The 15,099-nt window shown below is 33.8% G+C and overlaps 2 protein-coding genes across 6 annotated transcripts; both read right to left on the reverse strand.

The window, feature by feature from the left end:
- LOC109707647 (thioredoxin-like 3-3) lies at positions 97 to 2,290 on the reverse strand. The gene is made up of 3 exons (XM_020229085.1): positions 1,940 to 2,290; positions 1,517 to 1,542; positions 97 to 617 (listed from the first exon to the last, which is right to left on the reverse strand). The coding sequence occupies exons 1-3, from the start codon at positions 2,096 to 2,098 to the stop codon at positions 398 to 400; spliced, it is 405 nt and encodes a 134-aa protein (XP_020084674.1). The 5' UTR covers positions 2,099 to 2,290; the 3' UTR covers positions 97 to 397.
- Positions 3,807 to 7,902, reverse strand: LOC109707645. Of its 5 annotated transcripts, none has more exons than XR_002215554.1 (7): positions 7,799 to 7,902; positions 6,780 to 6,906; positions 6,321 to 6,576; positions 5,107 to 5,194; positions 4,526 to 4,592; positions 4,007 to 4,407; positions 3,807 to 3,926 (listed from the first exon to the last, which is right to left on the reverse strand). XR_002215554.1 is itself a non-coding variant. In XM_020229082.1 (7 exons), exons 3-7 carry the CDS (start codon positions 6,852 to 6,854, stop codon positions 4,354 to 4,356), a joined length of 540 nt encoding a protein of 179 aa, XP_020084671.1. In that variant the 5' UTR covers positions 6,855 to 6,906; positions 7,107 to 7,258; positions 7,799 to 7,887; the 3' UTR covers positions 3,818 to 4,353. The 5 variants fall into 5 exon arrangements, 4 of the variants coding, with proteins under 4 accessions (XP_020084671.1, XP_020084670.1, XP_020084673.1 ...); XM_020229082.1 differs by adding an exon at positions 7,107 to 7,258 and having other exon boundaries at positions 3,818 to 4,407; positions 7,799 to 7,887; XM_020229081.1 differs by having other exon boundaries at positions 3,818 to 4,407.

A 15,099-nucleotide genomic window follows, 5' to 3' on the forward strand; every position in this document is an offset into this window, starting at 1 on the left:
AGAGAGAGAGACAGAGGAAAAGAAAAACGGAGAGCAACACATCACACAGTCCGCACCCGCATGGCACACAAGGAAACAGTAACAGCTCAAAAATCATGCCTCAAAGTACCAAAGAGCTGAAATAATTACCTAAAATCGACAACAAGATTCAAGAAAATAGCTTCTCAATTTGCTACATGATGGTATGCCAATCCATATGGAAAACGCAAGAAAGATACCCTCAGTTAGTAATCTGCAGCAATACCAACCTTGGGTGCAAACAAGCAATTACCAACTGATGTGCCATTTACCCAAGTAATGAAAACCCAAACAAAATTTCATTGGGAGACCTATAAGATGGTTGCGCATCAGATGCATGAGAGGAATTTCCTTATATATAATGACAGTCGAGTTTTTACTACGAATGCAACCATAAGCGATCGTGCAGCCTCTGCTCCCCGCCGCCAAACATCTCATCGACCTTTTCTCCATCCCGAAAGAATTGGAAAGTCGGGGTGTATCGTATATGCTGAGTTGTTTCAGGGCATTCGTCAATGTCCGCATAGACGAAAGAAAGCTTTTTGAATTTATTGCTCAGCTCGCAGAAGGAAGGAAGGATCTGGCTACAAACACGGCACCTGCAGTCATGGAAGGTAACTCAGAATAACCAGTTTGCAAAGCAGTGAGTTTTACAGCAAATGCAGAAAAATTAATCAGAGGAAGAAATCAAGTATTTCGTAAAACAACATGCTTCATTTCTAGTTGTGAGAGACCGAGGCATACATTTGCTACTTTTATCTTCATACTGTCCTTCTGTGAATATTTTGCTTTATATACTGCAGTGTATGTAAGAAGTTAACATAATGAAGGTATCAGTATTCGGCATCGCACTACTTACATTCTGATATGAACTTTTGCACAATAAGGCGACATAGCCTTACTTCTGTTAACCACTATTCACAAACCACGACAAGGCGAGAGATCCTTATCTGCCAATTCATTGCAGAACGCTGCACTAACTCCTTTTGCATTTCAAAAGTATCACCATATCTCTAATATTTCCACAATGTTTGTCTGTCCTCTAAATCAAGAAATAACTCGCAAAACCGACAGACAAGAAAGGGGTTTGTATAACTGTCTTCTAAACCAAGATGTAAGGCATTAAAAAGCAACTCGAACGACATGTTCCTCTGATGGGATAAAGATCATGACGAACGGCACCAAATGCTCGCTCCACCTTATGTATAAGCGTTAATCAAGCTAAAGCTTACACAGAGAATACATCGTCTGCTGCCTCGCAGTTAAGCAATTTTGAAGCAATGCTCTCCCTGTCTGGGAATTGTACATACAGTTAACTAGAGTACACGAATATACTCTTTTGAGAGTAAATGCATCTGTCACATATGCTGAAATATAACAAGCTACAGATGAAATATGAATCCCAAAACATGCATCTCAACAGATATTAAACAGCACAAATATGTGAATCTAGAACATGAATGTAAAGGATAAGGGAAGGCGAGAGATAACTACATACCATGAGGCGCCATAGTTGATAACCACCTACGAAAAACAAAAGCAATTAAAGCAAGAAAATAACGAAGTGATAACCATCTTTTTATTGAATAACAAAGTTTGAATCTTTACAGCTACCTAACAAACAAATTTGTAGTAAGGAAATAAAAACAATTCCAATTTCTTCGGCTGAGCGAGTGCGCGCTAAAGGAAGGACCTTTTTTTATTTAAAAAAAAAAAATGAAGTTTCGATTTCTCCGATACTAAAGTATCTGTTTCTTCTCTCTACTTTCTTGCAGAACCCCCCCCACTTGGATTGGTAACAAAACCAACAATAACCGCGCAGATTAAAGATCAAAACTTTAAAAAATAAACACGAAATTATGCACAAATACCGATCAATAGATCAAAAATCTGAGAAAAGGGGGCGGGGGATTGAACGAACGGGGGTTTTGGATGTTTTGATCTCGTCGAGGATCTCCTTGAGTTGTTGATCGCTAGAGGCGCTGCGGATGTGGCAATGGCGATTTGCGGGGAGGGAGAGCTCCCTCGTCCCTTCCAAACCCTTCCTCTCTCCCTGATCCTGCTCACCTTCCTCGGCCATGGCAACGTCCTCCTCCGCCCCCGGAGAAGAGAAAGGGACAAACAGAAAAACAAGGGGAAGGGAGGGAGCCGCTTCGCAAATTCTTTACCCCAAAGTGCGAACGATATAAAATTTATTAAATAACTTTATTAAATTTAATTATTTTTTAATAAAAATAATTAATTTATTATTTATATATAGTTATTAAATTTGATAGAATTTTCTTTTTCAACTTAACTAAGTGAACAAATTATGATAAGATTCTGATCACAAAAAAGTTTTTCTTTTTCAGGGAATGATGGCATGTTTTTTTTAAATTAACTTTTGTTGAAAATATGAAACTGTTAAATTTTAAATTTTAAATTTTAAATACTAACTATTAACATCTTTTTTTGCCATATCCAGGGACAGTCCGTCAAAAAGCAAAATTTTTTAAGAGGCCATGTTGAGAATGGGATAAAGTTAAGATCTGCTACCTAGCATTACATGTTTATAACTGACCGTCACTAGAGCAAGTGGCAAAGGATTTGGTAGTTGGTATTCAAGACCCAAGTTCGAATTCTTATTGATTCACATTTTCAGCTAAATTTATTTCTAAATAAAATAAATGAAGCGGGTAACGTGCTACCTATCTCTTAAAAAAAAAAAAAAGCATTACATGTTTATATATAACGGTAATTTTGTATAGTTCTCTATAAATATAATAAATAACAAATATATTCCTACAAAATTTAATTTTTATATCTTATTTCTACAAAAGTCCATATGTTGTCGCTACAAAAATTAGGATGTTTTCAAATATATTCTTACCATTAGAATTCATTAGAAAATTTTATTTAACTATAAGTTAAATTAACCTTGGTTAGTTTTTACTTTTTAACATTTTTATCTGTGATAGCAAAATTAAAAATATAAACAGTTCTCTAATGGAACAAACCAGATGGACATATTTGAAAATGTCAAAATTTTTGTAGGGACAACATATAAAAATTGAACTTTGTAGAGATATATTTGTTATTCATTATATTTTATAAAGACCTGTATGAAATTAACCCCTTATATATATAATCAAAAATTCAATTTCGTTGGTTGATTTATAATATATCAAAAAAAATCATAAGATTATTTTCTTTTATTTTTCCAAGAACTATAAAATAAATAATCCAAAATTTATAATATTTTAAATTTTTAAATATTATAAGACATATTTCATTAATTTGAATTTTAATTTAAAACTATAGATCGTTCAATAATTATGATATTATGCAAGTAAAATCTAAAAACATTTCATCGGTATTTTTTAAATTTTATTCTATTTAGATACATGAACTTAATAAAGGTTGAGGTATTCATCGGTAGCCATAGAACTATCAAGGGACAGGTTAAAAATATTAAATAACTATTATTATTATGCCTTTTAAGAGAAGACGCTTAATAGAGACTTATACGGAATAAATACTTGATAAAAATTTGAAAGATAGAAAAGTTAAGGTGCTTAGAACACCAAATCATTAAAAAGTATGGGACTAGAGGAGAGGCGTAAATGATTAAAAAAGGGTGAAATTAGTGCGATCATAACATGCACGAAATTTTTTTTTTTTTTTAATAAAAGCACTACAAAATGCAACGCTCCTTTTTTTTATTTTGAAAATGAGCGTAAAACATTTCAAATTGAATAAATTTCTAAAGCAATGGGCTGCATCAACTGGGGCTACCGCACTGGTCATTATTAATCCAGGGTTAAAAAGACGCTAAAATTTACCACAATATAGCTCTTACTAAATAACATCAAAGTTTCAGAAGGCACCTATTATCTCCACATTGTTTCGGCAAAAGATGGAGACCTGAACTGTAATACAATGAAAACAAACCGTGCCATCTTTAAACACCAAAACCTTGTAATCAAGAAAGTATCAGTCAAGGTCGAACCTGATGTACAGTGAAATCTGTTGTTAAAACTTCCAACAATCTTCGCGCTGCCACTAAATTTGTGACCAATTGCAGTGAGACTGATGATTAACTTCTGCTTATCGCCACCACCAAGATAAAACCAAGCATGAGCGACGAAGTAACCAAGTATTTTTCTCCACCGAATAATAAGCTTCCTCGTGCCCAATACTAAATGTAAAGAGTATTTTTGAGTTTCTACCACGATAAGCAGCATCATGACAATAACACTAACTGCTGCTCAATTTGCTAACCTTGGACAAACAACATTACTACATCTCCAAAACAAGAAAAGAGTGGCAAGTGCAGTTGTCTTACAGGACCTCATTCTAATCGTATAGCCCTTCCTCATGCCAGATGTCAACCAAAAAATCTACCATCTCCTGTTCAAGATTTTAAAGTAGGATACCAGTAGGCAATAAAAAATTATAATCCCAACATGAAATTTTTTTCAAAAAGCTAGTGGGAAGTTGTGTGGTGTGCGTTGCAATGAGATCTTACAGCTAGTGGGATCGGCTGTGGAAAGCGCTGACTTGTTGAAAGCAGATCATCGTAAGTTGTGCACCAGCTGCAAGATAAGATCATTACCACATTAGGGAAAACAGAAACAGATCACAGCTAAAAGATGGTTTTGCGCAGCCGGTGTAATTCAAATGGTAAAGATGAACACAGCCAAAGCTTTATACTATTTTGATCTGTTTTATTAAGGTTTTAACTATTGTGAAATCATATGAAATACTGAACCAATACTAGATAGGTTGATTGGATGGGATGTCACTTCTACAGCAAAGTGACCTAACATAGAATCAACATATGATAGGATGTCACTTATACTCTCTTTTTTTTCCGTTATTACAACTAGACAGACAGCTATCCCAAAATGTGATATATGAGAAATGACACTGTATAGTAATGAGGTACAAGCAAACTAAAAGAAAATAATGCAGACGCAAGTGTAAACCACCGTAAAAGTAAGAGTGACGCATGGACATAAAGGCAAGTATCATCAAAACCAGAGAGGCTTCTGCTCTTGATATGAGACAACAAGACACGGGGACAATATATAATAAAACATGCCTAACCTTATAATTGGTTCTTTTGGTGCTCTGTGAGATTTTTTTGAACGATCTCCAATCCACTCTCTTCTCATTTCATTCCAAGCTATAGCAGCTGCAGAATAGAAATTTAATCTTAACCTTCAATTAATTAAGAAAAAAATTTATTGTTGAAGCAATAAACCAATAAGACAGTACATTATTCTGGTCGCCAAGTTAATAGAAAAAGATCTTCATGCATGAAATTTAAATTGATGTCTCCATATTTGTGCATGTTAATCCTCTACAAGATATACGACTAAGCCATAGCTTCACAAGATACAGGTGAGTCTACCAAGGTAGATAAATAGACATAGTAATGATTATAGGCAACTAAACGAGCAAGTCTTTGCCATGACTATACAAAATTGAAGATTAAAGATAGCTTTATATTTTGATTAATCAAAGTTAGGTTGCCATAACGCTTCATCGTTAAACCTTAGGCAAAAAGAATGTGATACTTGACATGCCCATATTTATTGCATATTCTACATCATCTATGCACCATCAATGAGAGCTTCCAAAAGAAACTATACAACTATGAGAAGCCGTGGAAAACAAAAACAGACAAAATTAGATGCTGCTATTATTGACAACATGTGCTGTTCTCACCAATTTACACAGGCACGTTGGTAAATAGGAGTTTGATGGGTATTAGGATGGTTATGGAGTTCCAAAACCCATAACAGAACCCACAAGTGGAGAAATTAAAGAGCTTGAACGGTTCTCAAAAAGTTATTAAAATAATATAAACAAAACCAAAGTTCCAGGTGTAAAAAGTACTCACGATTTAGTTTGCCTGGAGAAATTATTCAAACTACGGAAACAATAAAACACTTCTGGCAAAGCACTAAACGAGAAAATCTAACGGTTAGATTGGTCAGAAACTCTCGGAAAAACCTGCACTGAAGAGTAATAATAAACTGCTGTAGTCTCAAAAATAAATAATTATCATAGGATTTTCACACACTCTACTAACCGAAAAGCACATGTATTAGAGGATTTGGTGTATAATTCTACTTGGCAATAAGAGGTGTCTTCTCTTTGATTGTCAATTTAATGAAGTCCAAATCATGCAGATGCAACAAAGATTACAACCAAAGGTATAGCCGAGCAGCGTAGCAGCAAGTCAATATTTCTTCAGATCTTTATTTATCCATACTGCACTACAAACACCAAACACAAACTAGGAAGACCCAGACCTTGATTCACAAATGATGAACTGTTCCCATTTTCCTCCGAAATCGTTGCGTCCTCATTAGCAGTAGCAGGACCTGAAGACACGTGTGCCTGGAGTGAGTGGGGTATGCTAGTGTTATTTTCCATCTCCTCTGGTCTGGATGACCATCGCCGTCTCTTGCTTTTGGATGATTGCGCAATTGAACTCCTCTGGCCTATTCTCAGAGATCTATTAGGAACCGACTTTTGTTTTGCTAAACCTCCAAGACAACAACTGTTCTGTACAGTGGTGAAAAGATGAGAGGTGAAACACATGTAAACAACTCCTGAATAGACACATAAACCACAACATAAATTTTTTTTAAGAAAAAGGAAACAAAAATAGTAGCAAAATAGCACAGATATACTTCTACTTCTTACGAGAAAATGAATCATGCAGCAAATGTTAGCGCCTCCTTTATTCGCTCATAAAAAGCACCTACCCCATAAAAGCTAAGAGAAAGCCCCTTCAACAAGATCAGCCATTTAGCAGGACGAAATAGCCACCTTACAAACATATAAGGTCGGTTTTCTTGCCTCGAACGAACACATAGTATAACATTCCTCTTCCTGTACAATCAGAATCAGCACGAAACACTGAGCTATTTGAGCATATCATAAGACATATCTTACATATATTCGACTACTCGTAAAAACATCGACTTTTTGGGTATGACGATAAATAAATTACAAAAACATACAAACAAGAGGAAAATGTTACAAGAGGAAAATGTTAAATATTAAATGAAAATCAGAGTCTTCTCTCTCACCACGAATCTTCGATTCCTTTGGCTTTGGCTTCCAGACATTTACATGCATAATGAAAACTTATCCAGCGATCAATCAAGATCGAGGAGATCGAGAAAATTATCACGATTCATTCAGAAAAATTAACCACGACGATAACAAGTAAACATCTAACCTGCATTCAGATATTAAATTCATAAAATTGCTGTTATACCAGAAGATTAAATCAATTCAGAGTAAATTCTCCTGTCACCACCTAGGGTTTCACACCAATATTTGCATATCTAACAATCTTGCAGTGGCACACCATATAATTATAAACAAAAACTATGACACTTTCTTTTTGTTTGGCACACTTCTATTCCCACCAAGGATTCAAAATGACGAAAATAAAGCATTAATTATTAATTAACACATTAAATGCACCATTCCTAATCTTGATTTCAAATAATTCCCATGAAGTACCCAAAAGAATTCAAAAATCCCTCACAAAACAAACTCAGAACATATCCAAGAACATCAGTTCCATAAAAACTAAACCCATCTCAAAAACTAAACACTAAATCGACATTAAAACAAAAAAAAAAAAACAACAAAAACAAAAACAAAAAAAATTCTTCCCATTATTCAGCTCGAAACATGAATGATCCGAATGCTACGAAATCAGAATATTTGTTTTCGATAAAAAAAAAATAGGGATATTTTTTTTAAATACCTTTAGCGCGGCGAGGGACTAGGTTTTTTTCTTCTTCTTCTTTTCCTCGAATTCGTGGGGAAGAAACCGGCGAGGGGGGCGGATAGAGACGACGAATTGACGAGAATTTAATTCCGAAAGCTTATTCGGGGAAGGGACACGCGTGGGGACCACGTGACGGTGAAACCGCAGAGGGTCGACGGCCCATGTAGCCCAAAGGCCCATGTAGCCCATTAATGAAAAGCCGGTTCGAACCGATGGGTTCGGTTTAATTTTTAAAGGAGCGGTTTAGCTACGGTTCACCCGGTATGACGTGGTGAACTACGTTTACCGGGCTAAGAACGCCCAAGAGCTGGCCCAAGCCCATAACAGCCCAATTTTCCACGCTGCGGATCTTCTAGCTTTCTCTTCGGTGTCATTTTCTATCAGATTGACCTCTCATTGATCGTATTTATGTGATTAGATCCAGTTGTAAGTTTTCTCAGTTAAGTTAAAAGGAATGGCAGTGAATTTTGCAGTCAATTCTTTGTCATTCATGGGATGTGCGAATTTTCAATGTGGTCTAAAAAATTAGTTGCAACTCAATAAATTTCATATTAACAAAATTATGCTCTAGTAATTTTAAATAATAAAATTAGAAATTTTGTTACAAAAGTAGTAAAATTTTGTTCTACAAAAAATGCTTGGTGAACTATGCCAACCCCAACATATGGCAGATGTTACTTCACATCACAAAATTATTATTATTTTTTTTAGAAAAAGGTGGCAAACATGTTACCTACTTCGTTTATTTTTTTTATAAATAAATTTAGCTGAAAATTTAATCAATTAAGATTCGAACTTGGAATCTCGAATATCAACCATCAAATTTTTTGCCAATTGCGTTAAGGACAGTCGGTCGCATCACAAAATTGCTGCATGTAGAATCGACACCTCTACCATCCTTTGAGTGCTCACATTATTGCTAATAGAGAACACGCCCATCTCCAAAACGATCAACTTCTTCATTAATGCGATAAATCAATCATACTATGACATATTTAGATACTGAAATCTGATCTGAATATCGATTACGGCGTAGAATTACCCATGCATAGAAGATATTCTCTTTTTCATGGCACAAGCCTGAAGGGTCTTTAAATTGTCGGTAGGGTAGCCCCCCCATGGAACAGCAAGTAAAGGCATTTCCTGAAGCTCATTCAATGGGAAGAGGCAAAGTTGTTGAGGTTGTTCTCCCTACTCTCTTTGTATGCGGCCGTACAAATTATGAGGGGACACAAATTAATGCGCTCGGAACAAAAAGTCCATGGCATGTTTCATTTCCTTAAAAGAAAATTACAAATATTTCTGATTGGAAAATTAATTTCCGTCCATTTCATCATTTTTTTTTTTTTTCCTTCGTAAATTTTTTGTTCGAAAACGAAAACTATTAAGAACAATTGCTCCTCCTTCGCAGCCGACAAACCCCTGAAAAGCTTCATCCTCCTACTCTTCGGGCCCCATCAATAACCCACACTACTCCTCTTTGGCATGTTCCCATTAGACAATTCTCTTTGCAATAATACTTAATCAAGATGAGGGCCCATTGTTTTAATTATAGAAGGATATGTAAGACATAAGCTGAGGAATTTCTAATGTTCATTCATGAGAGTGCGCAAATAAATATAGCCTCATAGATCTTAGAGTGCAAAGGTACCGAATCCTAGCCCAATAATGGGGGCTTTGCTTAGTTTGGATATGATGCAAGCACGCACCTCCACATAGCATTCATCCGACTCATTTGGCATAGAGTTTAAGATTTATAACTTTACATCCATTTTCTATCCACCTTAGAAAATAATACAATATTTTAATTAATGCCAAAAGGTACTTATCGACTTATCGTTATTCACCAAAATTTTGATATTTATAGCGATGGTAATTTTTTCAGACCAGAACCACCTACGGCCTTGACATTTTATGCTACACTGATATGCTAGTAATCAGTTTGTTAAATGGTTATCGGATGAAGTAAATCGAATCCATTACTGGACGTTATGGCCTAATATCAGGCAATCATTCTCTGTTTGTGTGGTTTTGCACTATAACTTGACATGTACGCAATTGTGACTTGAAAAGGAATATAGATGATAAGAAATGGTCTTGGTATTCAATTTCACTATCTAATCTCCCTGTTTGGCCTAAGTTTGGAAACAATCCCCTCTTTTGGCTATCTGATTTGGTTTTGTACCAAAATAGTGTACATGTACACTCTTTCAGTAGGCAAATCCCCAATATACTGAATGGAGAAAATCACGCCTTAAGAACACTTGTAATATAATTCAGTTGAAAACATAAAATAATTAGCCTTTGAATTTAAAATCTTCAATATCAACCATCAAATTCTTTCTTATTTGTCGCTAAAGGTCCGTTTGTTTTGGTGTAAGTCGGGTGATGGAACTCAAGTTCCATCACTTTTGTTATTTGTTCTGATGTAAGTCAATAATATAATGTAACTCAAGTTACGTTAAACCTCCACTTCACATATTCCCGACTTCTTCCTTTAAAGTGCCGAACTCGACTTCCACCACACTCAACCTCCTCTAAAAAATTTATTAAATAGTAAAACCTAAACTCTACTTCCTTTATAATGGGTTAGAATTATCTTATTTATAATAAATTAGAATTAACTTTAAATAATAAAAAAAAATTTAATTATATAATAGGTTAAAATTTATAGTGCTAAATTTACAATTATATTTAGGAGATAACAGGACCCACTTAGTTATATCAAAATAAACAACGGAATTCAAAAAACTAATTTTATCAGTACCAAGTTACATCAAAACAAACAGAAGAAATAATTAAATTTAATTTTTAGTCTGTACGAGTTGCGTTAAAACAAATAACAGAAAAATAATCACACTTTAGAAAAAGGGAAAACTTCAAAAAACCCCCTGTGGTTTCGTGCATTCTCACTTTGCTACCTGTGTTTTAAAACGTATCAATTTACCCCCCTGTGGTTTCATTTTTATCTTTTCGGAAGCTTTTTCGTTAATATTTCGTTAAATTATATACAAAAAACTTCAGATAACCATCTATATTTATCGAATAGTCACTTTAGTATCCTTTAATTTTAACTTTGTCACTGATTTTTAAAAAAAATAATAATAAAATTGATAACAAAAAGATAAAAACGAAACCACAGGGGGGCAAAATGATACGTTTTAAACCACAGGGTAGCAAAGTGAGAATGCACGAAACCACAGGGGGGGTTTTTGAAGTTTTCCCAAAGAAAAACTCAAACACCACTGCACTTGACTTACGTTGGATCTATAAATTCGTTAATCCAAACGTCCCCTAATTGTAACTTTGCTGTAACTTTTGTTTGTTTTTTTACTTTTTTTTTTTTACTTTTTTGCTGCCATTTTACTGTAACTTTTGCTTTTTTTTCTTTTGTACTTTGTGACTGTTTTGCTCTTTCTCAGGCCTTAACTGTTTTATTTTTATAGCTAAATTTATTTTACTTAATAAATGAAGCTAGTAGCACACACTTAATCTTCTATCTAAAGTAAATAAAATAAAAATTATTATGGATAAACCAGATTATATTGATTTGGTCAAAGTGATCTTAAACAATTCACCAAGTTGCTAAAGCTGATCTTAATTAGAAGTAAACAATAGAAATAACAATCAAATGTCAAATACTTTACAGTGTCAAAATTTTGGTCAAACCACTGCCTCCATATTAGACAAGCAAACCCACCAACTTTTTTAAAAATAAAAATAAAAAATAAAAATTTGATTTCATCACAATGCATTAAATGAATCGTTACTTGAATTTCTCCATCAACCTACCCTTCCATTGAAGATCTTTTACTTTTAACAAATATTCTTTTCTTTTTATTGTCGGCCAAAGAAGCCAAAATCCAACGAACACTCCCCTGTCACGGGACCTGTAGATGACGATTCAATAACCCTTTTGCGGAAAAAAAAAACCATGTGCACATTATTAAGTTTAATCTTTTTTTAATTATGTTATAACATTTTTTGTCCTGTTTTGAACAATGGCCTTATGTTCATGAGTGTGCATATATGTCCACGTAGAGATGGAATTTGGTGTGTGTATAGACTATAGAAAAATAAGTATAAAATTAATTGATTTATATAAAAAAAATTAAATGGGGATTGGGTTATCACTTTCCTTATCTATTCCTTTGCATGTGTGGATGGTTTTAATTGCATGGGCTTTTTTTTTTTAAGAGGAAACAGTTTGAAAGATTTAATAAATCTATCACTAGGTCCAATGCTTCTCAATGTGTATGATTGCAAAATGGGTAGTGGAGACCCTTCATGTTTTTTATTGAAAAAAAGGACAGGGTTGTGGGGGTAGTTCATAAAGTTGCATGAACTTATTATAGCAAGATTGATCTTAGTCAATAAAATATTTAATTTGTTATGTAATTGATATTTTTCGATAAAATTTCTCATTAAAGGCTTAAAGTACTGGACTGTTTAGATTGAGCATTCAAATTTTATTATATGGTTGAGCTTCATTTTGTTTTTTTTTTTTTTTTAAAGATAGGTAGCACGCTATCCGCTTCATTTATTTCACTTAAAAATAAACTTCGCTAGAAATGTGAATCAACTAGGATTCGAACTTGGATCTCGGATACCAACCACCAAGTCTTTTGCCATTTGTTTTAGGGACGGTTGGTGTTGAGCTTCATTTTGTTAGGGAAGGGTGATAAAAACCTTATATTACTTTCGCACTAATTATTTTTTTTTAAAAAATACTCTCTCTCTCTCTATATATATATATTTGAAGAGAAATAAATGGTATATACATAGACACAATATCAATCAAATGTACTTTTTATGGGTTTTTTTTTAAAATAGGGAAATGACAATAAATTTGGTAGTTGAGCTCTTATCTTTTGGACTTTGGAGTAGAGGTAGGTTGTAACAACCAAAAGTAATAAAACTCTTTTTAAGCTCAAATTAGGGCTAATATTCAGTAGATAGTGAGATCATCTGTACGAATTAATAATAGCATAGTTTCTTTTTCTTAATTGTAGGTTGAATCATTTCTCAAAATAGATCTAGCTATTAAATAAAACCTTTTTCTTCTATTTATCTTTTCTTTTTTTTTCATTCAAGTTAGGGGTGCAAACTCCCAGATTTCTCTGTTTCATTCTATTAGACTATCATAAATATTTATATCATAATGAGGTTGATTAAATTACTATTTAATGCTTTCTCCTTTAGAATTCGTTAGATCATACTCCAGGCGTGTTTGGTTGGTCGTTTTTTCACCCAGAAATCAAATTCGGAATTGGCAAATTTTGTAAGTATTTGATATGCGGAATTTTCATTCTGATTCTAATTTATGGATGATTGAATCCTCTAATCCCCCTTTTTTTTTTCAATTTGGCCTAAAAGGAAAGAATACACTTTACGAAAATATCTCAATTATATTTTATATTTTGGTGGCAATCTGGTGGCAATCCTGGTGGAACGAGGTTTCGGTTCGACCCGCTTTCCACCTATCTCTTCATCTTGGTGGCTGACTGTGGGTTGTCTGGACGGAGCGTAATAACACTATCTTCCGCGAGTATCTTTCCAATGCCACCCGGGCCCTTGAACGAGTCACTACCTTGACAAAAGCATGGGCCGAGTCCCTCTGACCCCTCACTGTTCTTCCTGCGTTTGGACTCTTCCCCATGATCGCTCTCTTCCTTCTCTCCCCCCTACCTAGCTTTCTAGTTTTCTCTCCCTGTTTTACTGTTTTGTCTCTTCGCCACGTTTTTTAGCTTTTTTTGATATATTTTTCTTGCTTTTATAAGGAGGCCCTAGCTGCTTTCATCATGTACGCTAAGTTCATCTCGCTTAATGAATGAAGCAGATAACTCGCTACCTCTTTCTCAAAAAAATATATATATTTTATCTTTTTAATTAAAATTTAATTTCATTTTGTGACTTTAATTTTTAATTAAAATTTAAATTTAAATTTAGAAACTAAATATTTAATTATAGATTTTGATTTAGAAATCAAATTAAAATATAAATTCCATCAAACATTTTGAATTTGATCTATAAATTTAAATTTGAATTTAATTATAAGTCTGAATTTGAATCAAATCAGAAATTAGTTTTATATTTTGAATTGTCCTCTCAATTTTAAATTTTTAAAAATTACATTTAAAAATTTTGGCTTATCATTTTAATATTTTGATGTAAATTTTCAATATTTAACTTTTAGTTTGAATTTAAATTATAAATTTAATTTTATATTTTGATGCGCAATTTTAATTTTAAATTATTTTTATACTTTATATTTTATTTATATTTTATTTTAATAATCAAAACTTTTTAAATATTGAAAGTATGAATCAACTATACCGATTCCGATTGTTATTCTGAATCAAACATATTGGAGGTTTTATTATTTCGTTTTCAATTCCTATCTACTGAGACTCTCAATTCCATTTTTTACTTTAAATCAAACGTGCCCTATAGAGTTATTTGAGAAAAAAAAATGATTAGAACGATTCAAAAATACATTATACTCAACTAATTTCAACACGATTTTTTTTTTCCTGCAGTAGAATCAAGAACGCGAAATTGAAGCTTCTGTTTTATAAACTTAAAACATCCTTTCTCTGCTCCCCTGCTTCAGAATCCTATTTTTTTCAACAAATATTATACTACCACTAAATTGTTATTATTTCTCTATCAATAATTTTTGTTATTACGTACCGATCGTTTCTAGCGCAAGTGGCAAAGAATTTGATAGTTAATATCTGAGGTTTCAAATTCGAATCCTAATATTTATTTCTAAATAGAAAAAAACGAAACGTGTAATATACTACCTATCTCTCAAAAAAAAAAAAATTTTTGTTATTAAAAATCACTGTAACCAAAAGCGAAAACACGATACATGGCCCGGAAAGATCTAAAAGGTAACAGTACGAGTCCAATTGAGGTCACATGATTGCATATAATTAATCATGCATATTTTGGTGGTTTCCTTTTCACAAAATAATATTCCGGTACACAACAAACCGTTGGGACGTTCCTTTTACGTGGCACCGAAACTCACATGCCGAGCACGTGACGTGAGGGGGATGGATCAACCAGCCACGTTCGCACGTGCGAACCGTGCTCCGAGCAGGAAACGCGGCAAACTGAGTCCATGCTCCATAATCGAAACAAATGGAGCTTAATATACATGCGTATGAAGGGCTTGATTAGTTGGTGCCCGGTAGGACTAGAAATGTAGCTCGTCGTTTGTGAGTGTGTTCGTGTTCGGCTGAAAATAAGTTCGAAATGGAGCTTAATGT

Source organism: Ananas comosus, linkage group 3 (genome assembly GCF_001540865.1).
Source record: "Ananas comosus cultivar F153 linkage group 3, ASM154086v1, whole genome shotgun sequence".
NCBI lineage: Eukaryota > Viridiplantae > Streptophyta > Magnoliopsida > Poales > Bromeliaceae > Ananas > Ananas comosus.